The 24,127-nt window shown below is 42.1% G+C and overlaps 1 protein-coding gene across 1 annotated transcript in view; it reads left to right on the plus strand.

Moving 5' to 3' along the window:
- LOC145404408 (thyrotropin-releasing hormone receptor-like) overlaps positions 1 to 24,127 on the plus strand; it is a 222,400-nt gene that overhangs the window by 165,368 nt on the left and 32,905 nt on the right. The window contains exon 2 of the mRNA XM_080275924.1: positions 23,120 to 23,280. Within this exon, the coding sequence (XP_080132050.1) occupies positions 23,120 to 23,280 (161 nt within the window). The remainder of the gene's footprint in view (positions 1 to 23,119; positions 23,281 to 24,127) is intronic.

The following is a 24,127-nucleotide window of genomic DNA, read 5'->3' on the forward strand; positions in this document are numbered from 1 at the left end:
AAATAGCTGAGAAGAGGGGTAAGGGAGTAGCGGAAGAGTGGGAGGGATGGAAGGAGAGGTATCTGGGAGAAGGGAGGTGAAGTAAGGATGAAGAGGAGAAGGAACGCTTGGGATGAATGGGGTCAAAGGGTGAGTGAGGAGTACGGGGGGAAGGTCTGAGATGAGGGCAGATGTAAGGAAGAGTGGGGAGGATGAGGATGAGGAGGAGGAGGAGTAGGAGGGGCTGAGGAAGAAGGAAGGTGAAGTAAGAAAAATATAAGGGAGAGAGGAGGGCAAAGCTGAATAGAATGAGTGGTGAGAGGAAGATAAAGAAAGAGCACGGAGGAGGAGTGTAGAGATTCCAGGTGGAGAGAAATAACAGAGAAATAGGAAGTGTAGGAAGGGCCTGATTAGGGAAGGGAGAATATGGTGAAGAAGGGGGAGTGATTCGTGGAGGAGGAATTGGGGGAAATGGAAAAGATAAAGGGCAGTCATAAAGGGACTAGGAAGTGAAGGAAGGCCTTGATTTCGAATAGGAGAAATGAGGGAAGGGAGCGTCGAGGGAAATGAACCATACATCACTAGTCATCATCGGAACCTTTGAAATTCATGTATACATCTCCATATCGGTCTCCTTTCATGCATGTCTATCTTTTCCTGGTTGCTCTATCTTCTTTATTTTCTATCTGCATTATGGTCCTGGGAAGAGCAGTAGTTGTATGTCTACCAAGTTCTGTACGAAAACATTTAATTAATCCAAGCGTCTCATAATTAAATTAGTCAAGATCGTATTAACCCATTCAGTTCAATTACCTTCCTGCCCGCTTCAGTTCCGTAACTTTATAAAATTTTAGTAAAACAAATCAGCCTTGGATAATCTAAGGGAGCTGGAGAAGTTAGGTCTAGTTTTCATAACCCCTTCGCTAATAGGGGTCTGTCCAGGGTCGAGTAAATTGGCCTGTAGGTAAAAAGAACGAGGTAAAAAACAAAATGTCTTTATCTTGAGAGGTATAACCAAGGGACTCACCTTCGTCCGTTCACCCGCCCAATTATAAAGGTGATTACAATTAAGTATAATCCTTGAAAATCATTTTTTACACATGTAAGTTATGGGTATTGCCAATTGCTTCGATAATATTCATAGATATTTTAACGTGTTGTCATTAGAGGCAAAGTATGGATCTCTCTCTCTCTCTCTCTCTCTCTCTCTCTCTCTCTCTCTCTCTCTTCATATATATATATATATATATATATATATATATATATATATATATCTATATATATATCATCGCCATCTCCATCATCATCATCCGTTGAGTGTCCACTGCAGGACCAGCCTATCCCTACCGAAGCAGGGACGATACAGCCAATGTATCTCTACCCAGTGGCTTAGGCTGTCTGGTAGAGACTGTGTAGGGTGAGAAGTGCTTGTGAGTGTGATTTTAGTGTTGTAGTAGCTTTGAATGTGTGTGTAGTCTGTGAACCAAGTGTAATCGGCCCGCGCAAGCCGACTGTGTGCAAGCATACTAGTATATATATATATATGTATGTATGTAAGGGGTGCTGTGGTTGAACCAGTGTCGCATACTAGTATGCTTGCACCCAGTCGGCTTAAGGCGGGGCGATTACACTTGGTTCACAGACTGCACACACATCCATAGCCACTACAACACTACAATCACACTCACAAGCACTTCTCACCCTACATACAGTCTCTACCAGACAGCCAAAGCCACTGGGTAGAGATACATTGGCCGTATTGTCGCTGCTTCGATAGGGATAGGCCGGTCCTGCAGTGGACCTCAACGGATGATGATAATTATATATATATATTTATTTATTTATTTATAGTCCGATAGATCGAAGAGGCAATATTACATATACCTTTTAAGTACAGTGGCATTTTATTCTAGCTGTCGCCATACGATTTTGTCCCACCCATGTAATGCGTACTGTAATGAAAATAAAATTTTTCCATCAACTGTTTAATAGGTTGACATTTTATATTTTTCCTGTTACCGTCAGTTATTTTTACTCAGCTTTTGATGAACCCATCTTAGTGAATGAGTTAGAATCACTGCCATTAAATCATCAGTTTTATATCGTCTTATTTAACCTGTTCTTTCTAAATTCATATGATTTTATTTAACTTAAAAGATACCATGGTAGGTAGAGTGATATAAGCTTATTTTCGCTTAGGAACAGTCTACATTGAAAGCTGTCTTCATTAATAAACTCATTTAAAAACTTCCAACCATTCAGGAAATATCTCCATTAACCCTGCTGACTGGCTCCGGAGTCAATCAAACTTGTCTCCAGAGGAAACAAGAGGAAGTGGAAAGTAAAATGGTATATAGGAAGAACGAGTGTAGTAAAACACACACACACACACACACACACACACACACACACACACACACACACACACACACACACACACACACACACACACACACACACACACACACACACACACATACTCGCATAGAGAGAGAGAGAGAGAGAGAGAGAGAGAGAGAGAGAGTCCCAGCAGAAAAATTCCAGTGTAATAGCACTTGAAAACACAATCTCCACAGCCTCCTGAACCTTCACCAGTGCCTTCCAACGCCAAAAAAAAAAAAAAAAAATCTAAATGGACGGTCTTTATGTGTGTGTGTGTGTGTGTGTGTGTGTGTGTTTCATCCTCTTCCGTGGAGCGCCATCCAGCGATTGTCGAGGACCTAAAAGGAAGGAAGGCGAACCCAGTCGAATTGTGTAAAACTTGTTCGGTGAGCCGTGTTCCATTACACTGAAACACACTCTGAGTACGAGAGAGAGAGAGAGAGAGAGAGAGAGAGAGAGAGAGAGAGAGAGAGAGAGAGAGAGAGAGAGAGAGAGAGAGAGTGTACAGGCACCATGAATATTTGCAGAGAGAGAGAGAGAGAGAGTACAGGCACCATGAATATTTGCAGAGAGAGAGAGAGAGAGAGAGTACAGGCACCATGAATATTTGCAGAGAGAGAGAGAGAGAGAGAGAGCAAAAAAAGTGCCGACACCGTGAATGGTTGCATAACTTAAGCACAGATGGATGGATAGATGGGTAGATAGATACTCGTATATAAAAAGATAGATACAGGCGCACAGATACATTCGAATACATCCATACATACATGCAAAGAAACATACATACAGAGAGAGAGAGAGAGAGAGAGAGAGAGAGAGAGAGAGAGAGAGAGAGAGAGACTATATTCACAGGCCAACGAGTGGGGGGGAAGGAAATATGAAAAGACAAAACTACACTCATTCATGAATTCTAAGCAGCAAAAAGGAGCCTTGTGGCCACTCGAGTGTTGTTCCGGGAAGAGTGGAGTGGCTGGATAGAGATGTGGAGTAGAGTGGGGTGTGGAATGGATGGGGAAGAGAGTGGAAAGGTGGAACAGAACATAATGCAAAGTGGAAGAGGGGAGTAAAATAGGGTGTGGAGTGGAGTGAAAGGGGGAGTAAATTGGGTGTGGAGTGGAAAGGGGAGTAAGTAGGGAGTGGATTGGATGAGGGAGTAAATAGGGTGAGGAGTGGAAGGGGGAGTAAATAGGTTGTGAAGTGGAAGTGGGAGTAAATAGGGTGTGTAGTGAATGCGGGAGTAAACCGGGTGTGGGGTGGAGGGGCGAGTAAATAGGGTGTTGAGTGGAAGGGGGAGTAAATAGGGTGTGGAGTGAAAGAGGGAGTAGAAATATGGAGTAGTGTGGATCGGAGAGCAAAATAGGATGTGCAATGTATGGTGGAGTAGAAAAGAGTGTGGAGTGGAAACAGAATAGAACAGGATGTGGAGTGGAAGGGAGAATAGAACAGGGAGTGGAGTGGAAGGGAGAACAGAACAGGGTGTGGAGTGGAAGGAAAAATATAACAGGATGTGGAGTGGAAGGGAGAACAGAACAGGGTGTGGAGTGGCAGGGAGAATAGAACAGGGTGTGTAGTGGAAGGGAGAATAGAACAGGGTGTGGATTGGAAGGGGGAGTAAAGAAGGGTGTGGAGTGAGAGAGGGTGTAGGGTGTAGTGTGAAGTCGTGGTGTTTTTTCCTTTCAGCCCGAGCACTCTATTTTTTCGAGTGTGGTAAAAAAACTCAGCTCAGCTACAAAGATCCTCCTGTTAGTGATAGGGTTAGTGAAAGCTAAATGCAGTTCCTCTAGAGTGTAAGTCCAAAGTTAAAAAGGATAATCTGAAAGTAGCAGAAATAAGAAAATAAGAGAAATTAATTAACACGTCTACTACCTTCTTTTCAATTGCGTAATATTTGAGTTATTCCTACCACTATCATTTTACACATCTGGCGTAAAAGGGTCTTTAGTTTCCTAGTCCGTGTCTCGCCTCAAGAATGCCTCCAGTTGGCTTGCCTCAATGTGCTTCCAGGCTTGTTTTTTTCTTCTGCACTCTAACAAGCCTAAACTGCAGACGACAAGAGGGAAAAGTAGGCGCCTGGGAACCGCCATAATTTGCGAGTATTCTTGCTTATCCAGGCCTTCCAGCTTTCCATGAGGGGCTTTCCATCTTACCCAGTCCTTCTTGTTTACTCAGCCCTTCAAGCATATATGAGTTCCCCCAGTTTGCTCATTTCTTCAGTTTCCGCTGTTCTTCCAGCTTACCTAGTCTGTATTGCGTATATGAGTTCTTCCACCTTATCCATTTCTATCACTTAATCAAATACTGTATTTGCAATTTGTCCTGTTATTTCAAATCACTTAATCCTTGCTCTTTATCTCTTGCTTCCAGTTCACCCAATCCTTCATATTTAGCCAGTTCTCTCAGTTAGACAAAGCCGTCATTAATTCCCTTCAGTAGGAGAGATCTTTCCTAAACAGACTATAATCTTTTGGAGGTGACAGGTACTATTTAAGAAAGGCGTCATCATATTAAAGGGGCTAATTAAATCTATCTATAGCCCGACGCCCTAATCCCGCAAAAGGGGGGCCGCATACAAAACGCCTCCAAGTCGCTCTGTCACCCACCATTTGGCTGCCCTCCCCCCAACTCACTCTCCCCTCCCTCATATACCTCTCAACTCCATCCCTCCACCTCATCCTCTGTCTTCCCCTCCCTCTCCTTCCCTCCACCTTGCCTACATACACCCTCTTAGTCAGTCTTTCATTCTCCATTCTCTCCACATATCCAAACCACCTCAGTGTATTTCTTCTAATTTTCTCAGTCACATCCACATCCACCCAACAACGTTCACTCACTTCATTCGTCAACCTGTCCTCCCATGTCACTCCACATGCCCCGCCCAGGTAACTCATTTCCACTGCTCTCACTCTTGAATTGTTCCCCTCTAGCAAGGTCCACGCCTCGCTTCCATACGTCAGGGTAGGGATCGCAATACTATAATGCAGTGACTTCTTCACTTCCATACTCACCTCCCTAATTTTCATCACCGCTTTCAGTGAACCAACAACCTTCCTTCCCTGCTGCACCCTTTCAAGCACTTCATCCCCAAAACTTCCATCCTTACTCATCACACAACCCAAGTACTAGAATGCACTCACATTCTCTATATCCTCACCATCCAACTTCACTGTGCATTCTGTGACATCATTCCTCTCAAACACCATAACTTTACTCTTGTTTACATTAACTTTCAGACTCCTCTTCTTACACACTGCCCCAAATTCATTCACCAAACCTTGCAGCTCCTTTTCATTTTCACTCAACAATACTGTATTAGCAAACAGCAACACCGGGATATTCCACACCTCACCCTCATTCATCAAGGTAGGAAAAAAAAAAAAACTGTGCTGTTTTGATTGTTGTAATGATGGTTTCTCTATGCAACACGGATAGACTGTCAAAGGATGCAGTTCCTTTTTTTCGTTACTTTCTTGTTTGTGTTTTCAGTAATTTTTCTTAGCTTTTATTTTTGCTTCTGTTTCTATAACTGTTTTTTTTGTTTCCATGCTTTTATCTTCCGTGTGGTGTAGTTTATCTTTCAATTTTGTCACATGGATTATTCACTAATCTTACTTTTTTTTTTTTTCTTTTGGCTTCCTCTTATCACACACACACACACACTCTCTCTCTCTCTCTCTCTCTCTCTCCCCCATGCACTTATATCTTGATTTTTCATGAATCCCTCTCTTTCCTCTGGCTTCCTGTCGTGTGTGTGTGTGTGTGTGTGTGTGTGTGTGTGTGTGTGTGTGTGTGTGTGTGTGTGTGCTCTTAGAATATATACTCCTTCCATATGGGATCTGAGCCATTTTTTTTTTCTTTTACCTTGTTTCTACCCCGTAACTCGAGAATTTTGCTCTTGTAATGTGACATTTACTTCAGTCTCCGTGTTTGTCTGTATGTTTTAGCTCGCTTTGATTATCTCGTTTTCTTCTTGCTTCGGGGGTTTATTGTCATGTTTTTCTCCTATTTCGTACCCCGTGGTGCTAGAGAGGAAAGACCCCGATGCGACGGAGTGGTGGAACTGCCCGGTTAAACGAACTTTCCTCACTCTGCTTCCTATCCCTCGGAAGGAGGATAAGGAGGATGGTGGACTAAAGAAGAACAACCTCAGCCTGCAATCCACTGGGTTCACGTTTCAGATGAACCGCATAGTTATGGATGGTGTATTTTGGCAATATGATCTAGTACAAATTTCAGTGTTCCCGTATTATTATATCCTTTTTATCATTCTTGCATATCGTGTTGGCTTTCTGTGTTCGTGTCCTGTTTGCATATCTCCGTTCTCATTCTTCAGTTTCCGTGTTCCTTTTTACCTACCCTATTCATTTTTGTGTATTTGTCGCGGTAGGCTGTCTACACATATTAGTTGTCTGTTATCGTTTTCTCTGTTTTTCAGTTACTTATCCTCCATTTTTGACATTCAGTTATTTCTTGTTTTCACAGATTGGCACAACTCTCGGGAGATAGCGACGTTGCCGTCTCTCTCTCTCTCTCTCTCTCTCTCTCTCTCTCTCTCTCTCTCTCTCTGTACAGTACATAAATGTGTACACATCATATGTACTCGTTTATGACCACCACCGGCCCTCCATTCCACAATTTATGCTTTTCTCATTCTTATTCTTCAATTTTTCCTTGTGGGCTTCGATGTTTTCCAGTTTTTTGTCTTGAGTAGACATTCATCCCTCCCGGGAATGTCAGAATGTTTTCCTCTTTGCTGTCTCGTATTCCAGTCTTCACCCCATCATAGTGTTATTTTCTGATTTTTATAAGAATGTCATGGATTTTTTCAAGAATTCAAAAAAGTCCACATTCTCATGAGACTTTCTCTCTATTTTTCATGAATTTCTACATTTTTCTATGAGGTTTCCGTTTACTTGGATTTTTTGGTTAAGCTGATTCTCATTTCCTCATGACATTGGGCTAATGCGGTTCCTGTTATTATTCCGTTTATTTTTTATTTTTTACTCCGACTCCACTTAAGCATCCCCCTCCTTTCTCTTTTATGACTTTTTCGTTCTTTTTCTCATTTTTCCTCTTAGTATTCTATTCTCTTTTTTGTGTGTGTGTGTGATTCTGCACTTCTTTCTCACGAAATTACCAGTATCTCTCTCTCTCTCTCTCTCTCTCTCTCTCTCTCTCTCTCTCTCTCTCTCTCTCTCTCAGGGGGGAGGAGGTAGACGCTTCTTCCTGTCCTGATTTTCATATTTTCTCCCAGTTTCTGCCTTGTGGTCACCTCTCAAAACCAAACCTTTATATATCTTTTTCTCGTTAGCGTAGTCATTCGTTTTCTTTCTCTTCCTCATGGCTTTCATTTTTTCTTCCTGAATACACACTTCGTCCTTGTGAGATTACTTTCACTATTTGTTCCATTCATTTCACGGCCACTACTTCATCTCCTTTCATAGGTAATGTTTCTGTGTGTGTGTGTTTTTTAACTCTTTATTTTTCTTTCTGGGTTCCTGTGTGTGTGTGTGTGTGTGTGTGTGTGTGTGTGTGTGTGTGTGTGTGTGTGTGTGTGTGTGTGTGTGTGAATAGACACTTCTTCCTGTCGAGATTGTTTTAGTATACATTCTCTCTCTCTCTCTCTCTCTCTCTCTCTCTCTCTCTCTCTCTCTCTCTCTCTCTCTTTCTACATGCCCATATCTAGTGATTTTTCATAAATCCCCCTCTTTCCTCTGGCTTACTGTCGAGTGTGTGTGTGTGTGTGTGTGTGTGTGTGTGTGTGTGTGTGTGTGTGTGTGTGTGTGTGTGTGTGTGTGTGTGTGTGTTGTTCTCCCTACTTTGTTGTTTCGGACGGTAATAAATGATACTAATTACTTGGGCTTCAATTGTAGCCAGCATCAGATACTACTATTGTAACCTCAAATTTAAATTTCATATAAGATTTTCATATAACCCGAAAATATAGTCACGAACAATTTTAATAATATTGTTTCTGAGTTGTGTTTATTTTAGTTCCAGATAAGATATCCTCACTTTCATTATCGCTCACGTGTTGAACCCTAGTTTTATATTACGTCAAATAAGTTTTTGCCATGACATTACACTAATTATTTTGCTTTACATCCAGATGATACCCAGCTTACATTACACTAAGCCACAAGGCCACTTATCACAGCCAGGTAGTATGAAAATTATTATTAAAAGGCAGTTGTTAGCTTAATGAGGTCAGAGAGGATTTACGTGACTGACCCACTAATTAGCCTAAAACAGGTATACATACGTGTGGATTAAACCCTTTCGCTTGTATTGATTCTCTTTGGTGTTTTATGTAGGCGAAGACTGAACGATTTTGTACAGCTTTTTTTTTTTCTTTTACAGGATTGAATTATTAGTGAGTTTATAATGCATGATGCCTGTGATATAGACCTTTCGATGCTTTTGGTTTTCTATGATGATTAATTGAGAAAAAACACAGACGATTTTATTCAACTGAGAGATTTTTCATTACTGGATGATTAATTGATTTAAAATGAGTGACGTTTGTGTATTATCCATTTCAATCAGAAGACCTATTTTCTGTTTTATTCTTGATGCTTCAGACGATTTTATTCAGTTTTAAGAAGATATCTTGTTGCGAGGGGGGTTTAACGAGGCTGTTTCTTACCTTGCCAGATCGTATAGTCTTTTCTAAGATGAAAGACAATGTTGAGGCAGTTGTTAGAATACTGTAGTAAGAAAATCGTCATCATATTGATGGAGTTATCCATTCACTGCAACTGGTACACTTTGGTAGCTTATTCAGGCAAAAACCAGACGATTCTCTTCAGCAGGGAAATATATCCTAACAGTCAGAGGATTAAAAATTACCACAAGCAACCCTTTCGTTGATGTAAGTGTGGTTTGATTGACGATTTTGTTCAGATGAAAAAACTACTTAATATTCAAAGGGTTAAATATAGTATCAATATGATATTAGAAGGCTCCCTGGTACTTTTCCCTACTAGTTTGTTGTTGCATGTGGCACGCTGCATATTCTGCTTGACCTTCAGGCGCCCAGTTGATGATATAGTTACCACCTATAGGCTTTCTATTTTATGAAGTCGGTTTGGGTGGGGCCTTCTAAGACCTCAGACAGCTACCTCTGTTGCCACATCGCCGCCACACACGTGCTTCTCTTCCCTCCTCCTCTCTCTCTCTCTCTCTCTCTCTCTCTCTCTCTCTCTCTCTCTCTCATATTGTATTTATATTAACTACTTCTGTTTTAATTTCCTTAATTTTTTTCTCTTGTTTTGAATTTTGATGGGCAAGCTTCCATGGCGGGAGACTGACCGAGACGAGCCTCACACACAAGGCTATCTCCCGTGTCACTCCACTTGACAACGTAGCAAAAGCAACGCTGACAAGTCTTACAGGATTTATACTATACTACGGATTTTTTAAATTACATCTATACAGAGTATTTAAAATTCATTTATAAGTAGTTACTAAATTAAAATAGGAGAGAGAGAGAGAGAGGGAGAGGTGAGCAGGCGTAATTACACGTGTGTGGCGGCTGTGATGTGGCAACAGAACTAGTGGTGTGAGGCCTTAGGCTGCCCCACCCTAGCTGCTTTCATAAAATAGAACGGCTATAATGTGATATGTGCTTTCCTAGGCTACAGTAAATCATTTGCCTTGCCCTACAGTGTAGAATCACTTGACGGTAGCACTGCATCAAGTATATGGATGGTGAGCACCCCTGCCTACTGTTACCTGTATCATTCGAGTTAAGTGGATAAAGTTAATGTGTTTTCTGCCGTTCCTCTAATTTGTCACTCAGTGTTGAATCACCCGAAGGCAGCGCTACATCAAGTAAGTGGATGGTGAGCGCCCGCACCTACTACTACCTGTAAGTGTCATTTAAGTGGGTAAAGATATTCTCTGCCATTCCTCTAATTTTTCGCAAAATTTAAACATCTGGAGACAGGGTGTACTCTGGGAAATGACTGAGAAACTACGTCTGTAAAACTTTGGACGTTCCTAAAAGCCTTAATCTAAGTAGTGTTGGTAATACCTTAGTACCCGCTTTCCCATCCAGCGCACACACACACACACACACACACACACACACACACACACACACACACACACACACACACACACACACACACACACACGCTCGTACACATTTTTTTTTTTTCTAAAGAATATGAACAGATGAAAGAAAAACGATTGAACAAAAAAATAATCCATACACCAGATTACAGGTGTCCTTCACACACACACACACACACACACACACACACACACACACACACACACACACACACACACACACACACAAAGTTAGTAACAGTTGGTTGAACAGCCGTAGGTTGATGTTTGGGGGGGAAACCATTTGAGGATGCAAGTTCCAAAGAGATGCAGTTCGAGGAATAAAAGAATTCTGATAGGAAAAATTTCAGCAAATGAAAGTGTGACAGTCATGTCATGAGCTTACCAGATGCCCCTGTAGCGCGGGGCAAGGCGTGTAGAGGTGACACAATGGATGCAACTTCGTTTGAGTATTTGCCATAAAAGTATCTGTAAAATAATGCAGGGAAGGCAACTTTCCTTCTTACTTGTAGGGGAGGTAGTTCGTTTGTAGCAGTAGGGTTATTAATAATTATAACAGCTTTGGTCTAATTTTGCCCAGTTATTTTAGTGCAGCCTCTCTATTTCCACTCCACAAGGGTGAGACCGTACATGACTCTTGTAAATTATAGCTACAGTAACTGCTCGTTTGTGAACAAGTTGCGGACTCCAAGTTTTTCTGAAGCTGTTTTAGCAAGTGATCTAAAATGAGAGGTCCAGCTGAGGGCATTGTTAAGTGAAACACAGAGAGTTTCAATACTTTTAGAGACGGGAATATTATGAGCATTGAAGGTAATATACGAATCAGACAATCTCTGCCTATTAGTAAATTGTTGATATTTGGTTTTCCTAGCGTTAAACGAGACAATGTTATTTTGTCCCCATTCAGTGATCTTAGATAAGTCTTGATTTATGGAGGTTATTGTACTGAGTTGTGAATTAGATATATTAAACTTTGTGAATGAGTATTTAGTGTGAATGAGTTGTGAAGTGTTATGTGCATATGAATAAATGGAATTATGGGTGACAGATAAGAGATCATTAACATAAATTAGGAATAGGGTTGAAGCCGGATCTGATCCTTGTGGGACGCCGGCATTAATCGATTGGAAATTGGAATATAGGCTACATCATCTACTTTTATTTTTTGTCGCTGAGATATGAGGAAATCAGTGGAACAAAAGATGATAGGAAATCAGTGGAACAAAAGATGATAGTCCATAGCAAGGGAGTTTGGACAGCAGGGAACGGTGCCACACAGAGTCAGAAGCTTTAGAAATATGAAGGGCAGTTGCATGGGTTTCTCCATGTTGGTCAGTCGACTGATGTATGGTATGAGTCGGGAGGTTGAGTATCAACAGTAGATCTTTCGTGGCGAATACCATGCTATCTGTCAGTACTGTAATTAAGTTGAAGTCAAGATGTGTAACAATGTGCTTATTAATTACATTCTCAAATACTTTACTAAGAGATGTAATAGCTATTGGTCTAATCAGAGGAGTCAGAGGAACTTCCTTTCTTCGGAAATGGGTACAGACAAAACACACACGCACGCACACACACACACACACACACACACACACACACACACACACACACACACACACACACACACACACACACACACACACACACACACACACACACACACACACACACACACACACACACACACACACACACACACACACACACACACACACACACACACACACACACACACACACACTCTCTCTCTCTCTCTCTCTCTCTCTTTCGACGCCTTATAGTGCAGATAATTTATTTCTCCTCCTAACAGAGTACCCTTTTCAGTCTCTCTAACTTTCCGTCCATTAGTATTCCTTACCTGGCGAAAGTTCTTACCTCAATACCCGTCACAGTTTTCTCTCCTGTGTGACCACCAGAGAGAGTTGTTTCTTTATTTGAGGAATATTTCTCTCTAACTTTATATTTACTTGTATTCTGAAAGTGATTTTTTTTCATTCATTCATTCATTCATTTTTATTCATCATTCAATCATTCGTTTATTTTATTTATTTATCTTTATATTTTCTTTTTAATTCCAGTCTGAAAATTTCTCTCATTTCTGGGCTGACAACAAGGAAATACTGTTACCCTACTTAACCCTTTCAGTCCGGTGACTTTTTTTTTTTAAGCTTATTCTCTCTGCCCCCAGACGATTTTATTCAACTGTGGACACCTCAAACTGGAGGAGGAGTTAGATATAGCCTTCATCAACCCCTTCACTATTAGAAGCCTGTCTTTAAGTTTAAAAAATCGTCTGGTCGTACCGAGAGTAAAAAATCTTTACGTCATTGATCTTAAGGTTTAGCTGAATGCCTAAACTTCCATCGTGTGTGTGTGTGTGTGTGTGTGTGTGTGTGGGTGTGTGTAATCTTTAGTGTTCCTACACCATCAGTGTTTTTACTTCGTCCAGAGTCAGGGTTCTTAACCTGAGATATCCATACCCTTTAAGGGTATGGGGACAAAAACCTGGGGGTATGGGACTCGTTCCCTGAATAAGTAAAGTATTTCTCTCTCTCTCTCTCTCTCTTTCTCTAATGTAATATAATTTGCCGTTTATCAACACGGAAATAAATAGGGTAAAATCCTAATGATGTTCTTTCCTGTACTGTTACTAGTTGTCCACATGTAAGGTAAAAACCAAGCCATTGCCATCTTTTGAAATCATACTGGCACCTAATGGGACTGGTGATGGTGCTGATTTCGACAGTCTGGCGAAGGGGCTATGGGGACATTGTGGGCAATCCACTGGCGGTCTGAACAGAGAAAAAGGTCAAGAACCCCTGGACCAAACTATTATGTCAGAGTTCATTTTACAGTTTCGGACCACAATTAATTTTTATTACTGGGGGAGAATTTTTTGTTTCAGTTCTAACTTTTCATTATTTATCGTCCACAGCATCTGGTTCATTTTTAGATGCGGGAACATTTCCAAGAGTGGTAATGTCCGTCTGTCTCCCACTAACGATTTTCGGACACGAGGTGCTCCTGTTCAGTGGAATTTAGTGTCTTAATCGACGCTACATCACACAGAATCGGATATCACCACACCACACCGGATCACACCACATCTCACCACACCACACCACGCCACACCACACCACACCACACCACACCACACCACACCACACCATACCATACCACACCACACCACACCACACCACACCACATCACTTAAAATCACCCTCCCACACCACACGATACCAAGACCTTTAACCAGAGGGCCTTGAAGCTCCCAAATCTGCTAGTTTAATACTCCCCCTCTCTCCCCTCTCTCTCTCTCTCTCTCTCTCTCTCTTAGTGATTTTTCTTTGATTTGTGGGCAGATACTGAGATATATTATTTCCCACCAGACGAAGCACCGTTCTCTCTTTTCTTTTTTAAATAATTTGTATTCTCTGCCAGGTGGTCTTTTCCCTCAGTGTGGCCCGTATCTCACAGACCTTTCTCTTTTTCAGCTACGGGGCGACGAAGTTTTATTTTTTTATTTATATTCCTTTATTTGACGGAACACCTTTTAAATACTGTTACTTTTCTGTATTTGTTTTATTTTTTCTCCTCTGCCTGATACCCGTCTCTCTCTCTCTCTCTCTCTCTCTCTCTCTCTCTCTCTCTCTCACACACACACACACACACACACACAGTAAAATGGTAACAGGCAATCCCATACTACCTGCTTTGGGGTGCAGGGGTCCGAGTACCTTAATCGAGTACAATTGAGGGTAGATGACCAGCCTACCTCCCGTAATGGCATTATATGATCTAAATACCTTCAGTCGTTTCATGGAGATTGAACCCACGTATGCAAGGATAATCACTAGAACACAAGGCGCCATCGTAGAGAGAGAGTGAAGCTGTTTTATTACCTTTCCTGGTAGCATTTTTTTTTTTTTCTAACGTTGGTTCATTGGCATTATGTACAGTCAGAGAAACAACTATCCTTCGAGTTCCATCTGATGAATGTTTGCAACTGACGAAATACAGTGAAACCCCCATCTCTACTAGGACGTGTTTCGTCTGGTTCGATTATCCCACTAATTATTCATTATATTTTGGGAAGATATTTGTGTGTCTTGCTGTACACATGCTTCAAAAAGTATGGGCACATTCTTGGCGCGAGACAATCTGACATCATTTTTGGCTGTTGTAAAATGCCCCATGATTCCAACCCACGCTGATAAACCTGCTTCCATCACAATGCAATATTCCACTTACTTGAGACGTTCCTTACTTATTATTGTTATCGTGTAAATATTAAAATGGTAATAGACTAATCTTGGAATACCACAAGCTGTACTGATCATTTAGGATATCAGTGCCATCCCCCTGCACGGTAATTTTTTTGAAATATTGTGCTTGATGAATTTCATCTTATCTCTCTGATTTTTGCTGCGGTAGGTAAGGACATATTATTTCCTTATCTGGTGAAATAAACTCCTCGTAGCACAGACATTTCATTCATTTGTATTCTGGAGCTGGATGTGTGTTTTTCCCTCACCTTTTAGCCCCTGTTGTGAGTGGCCACATAGTGAAAGTGTTTTGTGTCCTTATCTGATAGAGTACCTTTTCTTAGCTCTAACTTTTGATTCATTTGTATTCTTTTCCTGTGGGGGTTCCTTCTCTCTCTCTCTCTCTCTCTCTCTCTCTCTCTCTCTCTCTCTCGCACCCTGATATCTTTCTTACTTTTCTTGCCCTGTTTTGGGGGACAAGGAATTAAGATTGATTTTTTTTTTTTAACCCGAGGGAGTAACTAATCTTAACCATGACTTTCGCTACATATGTATTTTTCACCTAAATGACTTCTTTCATCTTCCTTTCTCATTTTGATACTAAGTTTAATTCTTTGCTTTTAATGTAGTTTCGACCAGTAAAAAGTATTATAAGACGTATTCTTATAATAAACAGTTCTCCATACCGGCCAGTTGTTGCTGAAATTATTTTGTGTTGTTATATTTTTCATTTTATTGTTCAGTCGGGTTACTGTAAGCTTTGAAGTCTTTGGTAACTTTACTGAGTTGAGATGAAAGTAGAAAGAAACCATCTTGTTCGCAACTTAAGCTCAAGAAGTTTCACGAATACGGCCCATGATGTAGTGCCCACCTTTGCCTCCCACTGACTGTCGAATTTCTCTTTTCAATTTTGTTTCTCCTCTCTCTCTCTTTTTCTCTTACCATTTCGCTGCCTGTCTTATCTTCTTGTTTATCCCCTTGTCATCTTTTATCTCTCGATATTACTTTATCATCTTTCATCTTCTCATCACAAGTCTTCTATCATATCTTTCCTCCTTTAACCATTTTCCACTTCTTCAGGATCTTCTAGAAGCAGCGACTCCTGAATCCGCGAAACTATGTCCACCGAACTGCACCCTCATTCAACTTGTTCATATTTTTCTTTGTTTTCATATTTGTTTTCTTATTTTCTTTGTTTTCTTCTTCATTCAGCTGTTTTCTTGCCCCTTCACTCCTTTCTTCTCATAATCCTATGACACTGCTTCAAAACTTACTTTAACCTATTACTCAACTTCTCTTTCGTATAATTATCCGGCTTTACTTTCACTTTCAGTTTCATTCTTACTCCCACACCGATTCTCTCCTCTCCTTTCATAACAGTTTAAGACAATAATAGCCTACTTACCGACACACACTTGAGCGAAGTCAGTATCACATCAGCTTAAACAGTTCAAGGCTCAATATAACTGACACTGTTTCAAAACTTTTTAACCAGTAACTCACTAATCTCTTCTGTCTGCCCAAGTAGTAAAGATACTAACCGTGGTTCTGCTGTATATAGGTGACCCTGTGACTATCCTACCTACATTCTTTCGTCCATTCTGTTCACTTTCACTTTCTCTCACTCTTACATTGTCACTCCTAGTCTTTCCTTTCCTCATGCAGTCACAGTGGATACATTTCGTTTGTTACTTATCAGCCACTCGCAGCTGTGAATGCAGTCATAATTAACACTGCTTCGAAACTTTCTGGAACCACTGATTCATGAACTCCCATTCCTGTCTTCCCAAATGGTGAAAATTTTAGTGGTGGTCGTCGATATATCTGCAATCCCGTGGCTACCCTGCCGCACCTTCCTGGTCTACAACTCCCTACTTGCCTTGTTCATTCTCTGTAACTGTTTTTTCCCTATCTCAGGAGACTTTATGAATGGTTGCGGAGAGTGCAGTCGTGTTTTCGTTGCTCTCTCCTCTAGCGATCTAGGGCTGCCTCACCGGCAATAGTTTTGTAAATAGGGGAGTAAAAGTTAGGTTAGCTAGATCTCATTTTCCTCCCTGGCCTTAGTAGATATAGTAAGTGTCTATATCTGTTTCCTGAGATTGCCTTTGCTTACTCACCTCTGGAGTGTACCCCCCACTGATCGCTCTGGGGTGTGAGTGACACACAGGCGCGTCCTCCCGAGAGTGGTTTGAGAGGGTAATCTCAGACTAGGTGGGTCTTCCCCAGGTGCTATTTCCCTTGCTCGTTTTTCTCTTTCTTCCCACTTCCCCCGCGAGGGGGAAGTGGTACCTATGGAGGACGCCCCTACTGCCTGCCCCCCTGGTGGTCCTGACGATATTAGGCATGACAGGACTGACCACCCCCAGACTGACGGACGCCAGACTCGAGCCGCACTTGACATCCCTGTAGCTAATGCGACCTACGTTATCATTCATGCGCTAGGTTCCACTCCCCTGTCCAGTCTCAATCCCTTCCTTATCAAGAAGGTGATTGACCACTGTGCGGGAGAAGTCGAACAAGTTAAAAAACTTGCTAATGGAGATCTCCTGGTCAAAACTGTAAACTCGGCACAGGGAAAGGATTTGTTGAAACTGCGCAAATTCCATTGTTACGATGTCGAAGCCAAAATCCCAGTCTCCATGAATTCTTGCAAGGGTGTTGTCACTTGCAGGGATCTCATTGTGATGAGCGAGGACGAGATCGTAAGTGAATTGGCGCAGCAAGATGTCATCGAGGCTAAATTCATAACTCGCTACTCGGAAGGCATAAGGACGAAGACAGCAACTATCATCTTGACATTTGCCAAATCTTCTCTTCCTAGTGATATCAAAGTTGGTTATGAAATTATTCACGTTCGGCCGTACATCCCTAACCCTCTGCGTTGCCTGAAATGCCAGCTGTATGGGCATGGTACAAAGACTTGTCGGGCTTCCTAGCCAGTGTGCGGCAAGTGTGCAAGCCAGGGTCATGATGCGGAAAGTTGCACATCAGAGACAGTACGTTGCTTTCACTGCAAGGGTACTCACTCCACTTCCTCTAGGGATTGTCCCAAGTGGAAGGAGGAGAAGGAAGTCTGCACAGTGAAGGCAACTGAGGGTTTCCTACTACGAAGCTAGGAAAAAGGTGAAGGAGTTGCATGCAACTCCCACGCCGAATAGGTCCTATGCTTCGGCGGTAATGTCCCGTCCTGTGATGTGCTCTGTCGAGACGCAGACTGACCCTGTCTTTCTCCCTCCTGCCGCTCACAGTACATCTCCATCTCGACCTCCTGTCCGTTCCAACTCTCTCACTGACATCCCTAAGGCATCAACTTACTCTCAGGCTGCTGCTGCCTCTCCATCAGTACGGCCTAAAGCGAAGCCTGACAAGCCTACTAAAAATAACATGACCACCCTCACGAAACAGTCACGTCCTCATGTCCTTCTGGTTCCTACTCCAGCGAGGGAGAGAAAGGTTAGCTCTTCCTCGGGGGAGGCTGGGAACCTAGTTATTGATGAAAATATGGAGGTTTCCATCAACAAGCACCGGGATAGGTCCCCTGGTAGTCGCTCGCCTACTGGCGGGCGACAAAAAAAGACGAAGCACACTGGCCCCCAACGAAAATCTTAAACCGTTGCTTTCAATGTATTACAGTGGAATTGTAGAGGTATTGGGAATAAGTTACAAGATATAGCAATCTTGCACAGGCCAGACGTTATTTGTTTACAGGAGACGCGCCTGGAGGATCATCCTGATCCTTCACAGTTCAAACACTACCACTCTTACAGAAGATATGAAGGTCACGGAGTTGCCATTTGCACAAATCACACCCACAAATGGAAGTGATTCTAAATTCTACTCTGGAAGCTGTCGCGTGCAGAGTAAAATTTAATAACACGTATCTGTCTATTTGCTCTCTGTACTGTCCTCCACATGGCCCCATTGACAGTGATGCTTTAAATTCACTATTTGAACATCTGCCTGGAAATAAGTTAGTGTTGGGTGATTTTAACGCCCATCACTATCAATGGGGTAGCTTGAGGATTGATGGTCGTGGGGAGCAAGTAGCCGACCTAATACTACAGTCCAACCTCTGTCTTCTGAACGATGGTAGAGCGACTCGTGTAGATGATCGTACTGGTAACTTTTCGGCCATTGACTTATCTTTGGCCTCCCCTGTTATACATCAAGATCTCTCATGGGACCCTTACGACGACTCCTTGGGAAGTGATCATTTACCCATCTGTCTTTCTTATATACGCGACATTATTTCGGACCCTCCACCTCCAAAATTTAAATATAAGAAAGCAGATTGGGGATCCATCTCAAGGATCTCCAATATAGATATATCTGGGGAGACCATAGATGTTAAGGTCAAAAATATAATCACTACCATATTACATGCAGCTGAGGCTGCTGTTCCCAAGACTTCTACAGTTCATGCGAAGCATAGAGCACATTGGTGGACGCCGGATTGCCGACAAGCATTAAGAAAACGCAATAGGAGATACAGGTTTTTTTATAGTCAGCCCAATGAGAAAAATTTTATTGCATACAAACAGGCACAGGCTGAGGCAAGGAGAATAATAAGAAGGGCCAAACGTGACTCCTGGCGGTCCTTTGTGTCCACGGTGACTCGAACAACACCATTACGTAAAGTCTGGTCCACCATAAGAATATTAAATAATAAAGGCCCATATTTTCCAATCACCACCCTTCAGGTGAATAATAACATCTATGACGAGCCCGTGAACGTTGCTAACATCCTCGCCAGGAGTTTTTCTCATCTAAGTGGCTCAGCCAATTATGACCCGCGTTTTCAACATCATAAACACACGGCTGAGCTACACATATTAGACCTTGCCACAGAAGACGTAGACTCCCCGTACAACCAAGAGTATACGCTAGATGAACTGCTCCTTGCCCTTAAATCCTGAAATGACACCAGCCCTGGACCAGACACCATCACGTATGGTATGATCCAGCATCTTAATCAGGACAACCTGATTAAGATGTTAGCATTGTACAATGAGATTTGGGCGTCTCGAACGTTCCCAAACTCATGGCACTTTGCGCACGTCATACCGATACCCAAAGAGGCTGGTCGTCTTATGAATCCCACTTCATTTCATCCTATTGTGTTGACTTCTTGTCTTTGTAAGGTCATGGAACGTATGGTTAACAATAGGCTTCTTTTTGTTTTAGAGTCGAAGAATTTGTTAAATGACCAACAATGTGGCTTCCGTAAATACAGAAGTTCACTAGATCATTTAATGAATTTGGAGCATTGTATTGCAGAGGCATTTGCCAATAAAGAATTCATGATAGGGGTGTTCTTGGACATCCATAAAGCCTATGACATGACATGGCGACACGGTATACTAATGAAGCTCTATGCTTATGGTTTAAGAGGAAATTTGCCTGTTTTTATTTCAAATTTCTTAAGGGACAGAACTTTCTCTGTCAAATTGCCCCGTAACGTAACATCGGATATATTTATCCAGGAAAACGGGGTGCCGCAGGGAAGTGTGCTTAGTCCTACTTTATTTAGTATTATGATCAGTGATATTCTGTCATCAGCTCCCATCCCGAGGAATCCTAAATACTCGCTCTACGCTGACGATTGTGCAATATGGCACTCTTCCCGTAATGCACAATTTTTGGCTGGGCGGATTCAAGCAGCCCTTGACTCCGTCCACCAATGGGCCTTGCAGTGGGGATTTAAGTTTTCCGTACCTAAGTGTGCCGCTATAGTCTTCACTAATCGTAACGTACCTAATTTGTGCTTAACTTTGGATAATCAGGTGGTACCTTTTCAAAATTCTGTAAAATTTTTAGGAATACATTTTGATCGTAGAATGAATTTTAAACTTCACGTTAATACTTTGCTTGCTCGTTGTGATAAACCGTTTAATGTCCTCAAGTACCTAGCGGGTACTACATGGGGTGCCGACAGAAAATCTTTATTAATGGTGTATAAGTCCCTTATTCGATCGAAGCTAGACTATGGTGCACAGGTGTATGGCTCGGTATCTGATGCCACACTGAAAGGATTGGATGTATTGCAGAATAAATGCTTGCAAATGTGTCTTGGAGCTGTCCGGTGTACCCGTGTAGCTCGTATGGAAGTGGAGGCGAGTGTGCCTCCCCTCCGTATTCGCCGTGACCACCTGGCATTATCGTATGGGTTAAGAACTTTAAGGAAAAGTAATATCGGCAATGTGGCCTGTACCCCCCTGCGTCAATACCACCACCTTCTGCGGGGGGTGCGTCGGCCACTTGCCGCTCGCCTCCACTTACTGACTCAGGAGCTTGATGTGTACCCCAGTGACTGTGACAAGTTGGTGCTTAAAAATATAGCGCCTTGGGAGCCACCCGGCTTTAGAGTGGATGTCTCATGGCTCCCAGCACCAAAGGCCAAGGCGCCGGAGGCGGAGGTCCACCACTTGTTTCGTAACATCATTGTTCGTCACTTGGGGTTCCATCAATTGTACACCGACGGCTCCAAGTCGAGTGAATGTGTGGGTGCAAGTGTGTGGTCGACTGAATGTGCCCTCAGGTATCGGTTGCCGACTCATACATCTGTGTTTACTTCAGAACTTTTTGCTATTGACAAAGCCATAGACTATGCTCTCAATTCTAGGCATGACTCATTTGTCATATTTTCAGATTCAAAATCAGCCCTTCAGGCAATTGCATCTTGCACTACGGACTCTCATGAGATCCAGGGCCACATCGCAAATAAGTTGCATTCATGCAACAAGTCATTCACGCTGATCTGGGTGCCTGGTCATTGTCGTATCTACGGCAATGAGCAGGCTGACTTACTTGCAAAGTCGGCTGTAGAGCTCGAGGAGATTTGGGACGTTCCTCGTGATCTACGGTCGAGTCTATCTCTCGGAAAGAAATCAATAAATCTTCTGTGGCAAGGTCAGTGGACCAGACTAAATATTCCAACTTGTAAGCCGTACCTGGGCGACTGGGACACTGCCAACCGTCCCAGTCGCCTAGAAGAAAAAGTGTTGGCATGGTTACGGCTTAATGCCACCATTTTAACCCACATAAAACCATATATGGAAAGACGCTTCCCACCACACTGTGACATCTGTAATGCGGTGTTATCTATTAGTCAAATCATCCTGCGCTGTCGGCGATTTATTCGTGAACGTGCTTCACTTATAAATTACTGCGGCGCAGTAGACGTCCCCTTCACCCTTTCCACCATCCTGGGTGATGGGGACATTGTTATGACCGATAAATTGATGGCTTTCTTGAGAGAGACCGGACTGATCAGAGTGATGTGACTTTTTTACTGCGTGGTTACGGTTTTTATGAACAGTAAATATGTATATATGGTAATATTAATTAGAGTTGACAGTTGACATATTTTAAATAGTTCCTCCTCCCACCAATCTATTTCTAATATAGATGTCCCCTACATTAAGCCAAGTTCCTCGCCTGACAGTCACCAGCTGATGAGTGCAAGTGTGCAATATAGGAATGTATTGGGCACTTGCAGTCGATGGTGGTCTGCTGGGCGAGGTTCTTCACTATTTGTACAAATTATGTAAATACATTATATTATCTTGTTTAAGTTATTCTAATTAGGGACGACAGCTGACGTATATGGAAATGTTCCTGACTCGTCTGGTTCCCTTTCATATACTGATGTCCCCTATATTAGGTTGTGCCTCGACTGACAGTCACCAGGTGATGAGTGCAGGTATGTAATGTAGAAAGGCATTACATATCTGCAGTCGATGGTGTTCTGTTAGTCGAGGTATTTTTACCATTAGTGTAGGTATAGCTATTTGTCTCTGTAGGATTTAGTATAGGTTAGCGATTTGTCTGTTAGGTGTTTAGTTTTAGGGTCTTTAGATTAGTTTTTCTTTATAATATAAGGTATAAAAAATATAAAACCAAGAAAAAATAAAAAAAATAAAAAAACAAAAAAAAATAAATAACATTAAAATTATTATATATCTATGTACGTTTGCATGAAAGTGTGTCTGTATGTATGCATGGAAGTGTGTGTGTGTGTGTGTGTGTGTGTGTGTGTGTGTGTGTGTATGTATGTATGTATATATATATATATATATATATATATATGTTTGTATATATATGTATATATGTTTGAATGTATATACATATATACATGGCCTTAATAACCAGGGGCTTCGGCCCCAATGGTTGATAGGCCGGAAAAAAAAAAAAAAAAAACTATCTCAGTGTCACGCTCACATTCTCATTCCCACTCCCACTTCCGCATTGTCCCCTTCACCCCCAGTCTTTCCTCCTTCGTAATCACAGTGAAAGTTTTACTGTGATTCATCCATTTCAACAACTCATGACCTTGTTTTAAAAAATGACATAAATGACACTTCTTCGAGACATGAGAATCTGCGATTCATTTATCCTCTCTTCTGTCCCTCTAGGTGGTGAAGATGTTAGCGGTGGTGGTGGCTATATTTGCAACGCTGTGGCTACCCTACCGCACCCTGCTGGTCTACAACTCCCTTCTGGCGATGTTCGGCCACACCACTTATAAGGATCTGTGGTACCTTCTCTTCGCCAAGACCTGCATTTTCATTAATAGGTAGGTATGTGAGGGTGAGGAAAAGGGAAGGCATTTATGGGTTTGTATGTGTGTTGGTTTGTGTGTGTGTATGGGGATGAATACGTGCTTTGCGTGCGGGTACTTTTGTGCGCATGTTTATGTGTATGAGCATGTGTGTGTATGCGCATGTGCATGTGTGTATGTGTGTGTGGGTGTGGGTTTGGGTGCGGGTATGGTTAGTTGGTGTGGGTGCGTGCATGCGTACTCGCAGTGCTTGTTTTCGCATGTGTCTGTCTGCCTGCTTGTCTGTCAGTCAGCGTGTGGGTGTGCGTGCGTAGGGGTATAGTTCGAAAACTCTCCCTTCAAATCTGCAAGATTGTAGAAGACCAGGCTGACCAAAATCCAAAATCCTCATTGAATTCAAGGAGGTAATATACTCTTTACGCCCTGCCTCTTTGGAGTTAGTGCGTGGTGTACGAGAGATGTTAGTGTTTGGTTGTACTGAGAGTCATTTGGTGACCTTAGCCTCACCATACCACCTCTCCACTAATAGTCGTTATATGGGAATTACGAACATTATGTTAAAAATATTACGTTTTGGTATAGTACGTGATTGGTGGCACTGAGGGTCGGTAGTACACAGCAAGCCCATCATATCACTTTCCTGCTTATAGTGGTTTTACGGAAATCAAGCTTATATTAAAAGTATGGTTCTGATATGGTGTTTGTATGTGGTGTATGTGAGAGATGTTAGTGTATAATTTTGAGAGATGTCAGGTGACCTTAGCCTGACCATACCATCTCCCCACTTCGTGGTTGTATGGTGTTCAGTTATGTCTGTTATGTGGTGAGATGTTAGTGTGTGTTTCAATAAGGGTCGGTAGCA

The sequence above is a fragment of the Coenobita brevimanus genome, chromosome 63 (genome assembly GCF_032717465.1).
Source record: "Coenobita brevimanus isolate Jiangsu-jjx chromosome 63, ASM3271746v2, whole genome shotgun sequence".
NCBI lineage: Eukaryota > Metazoa > Arthropoda > Malacostraca > Decapoda > Coenobitidae > Coenobita > Coenobita brevimanus.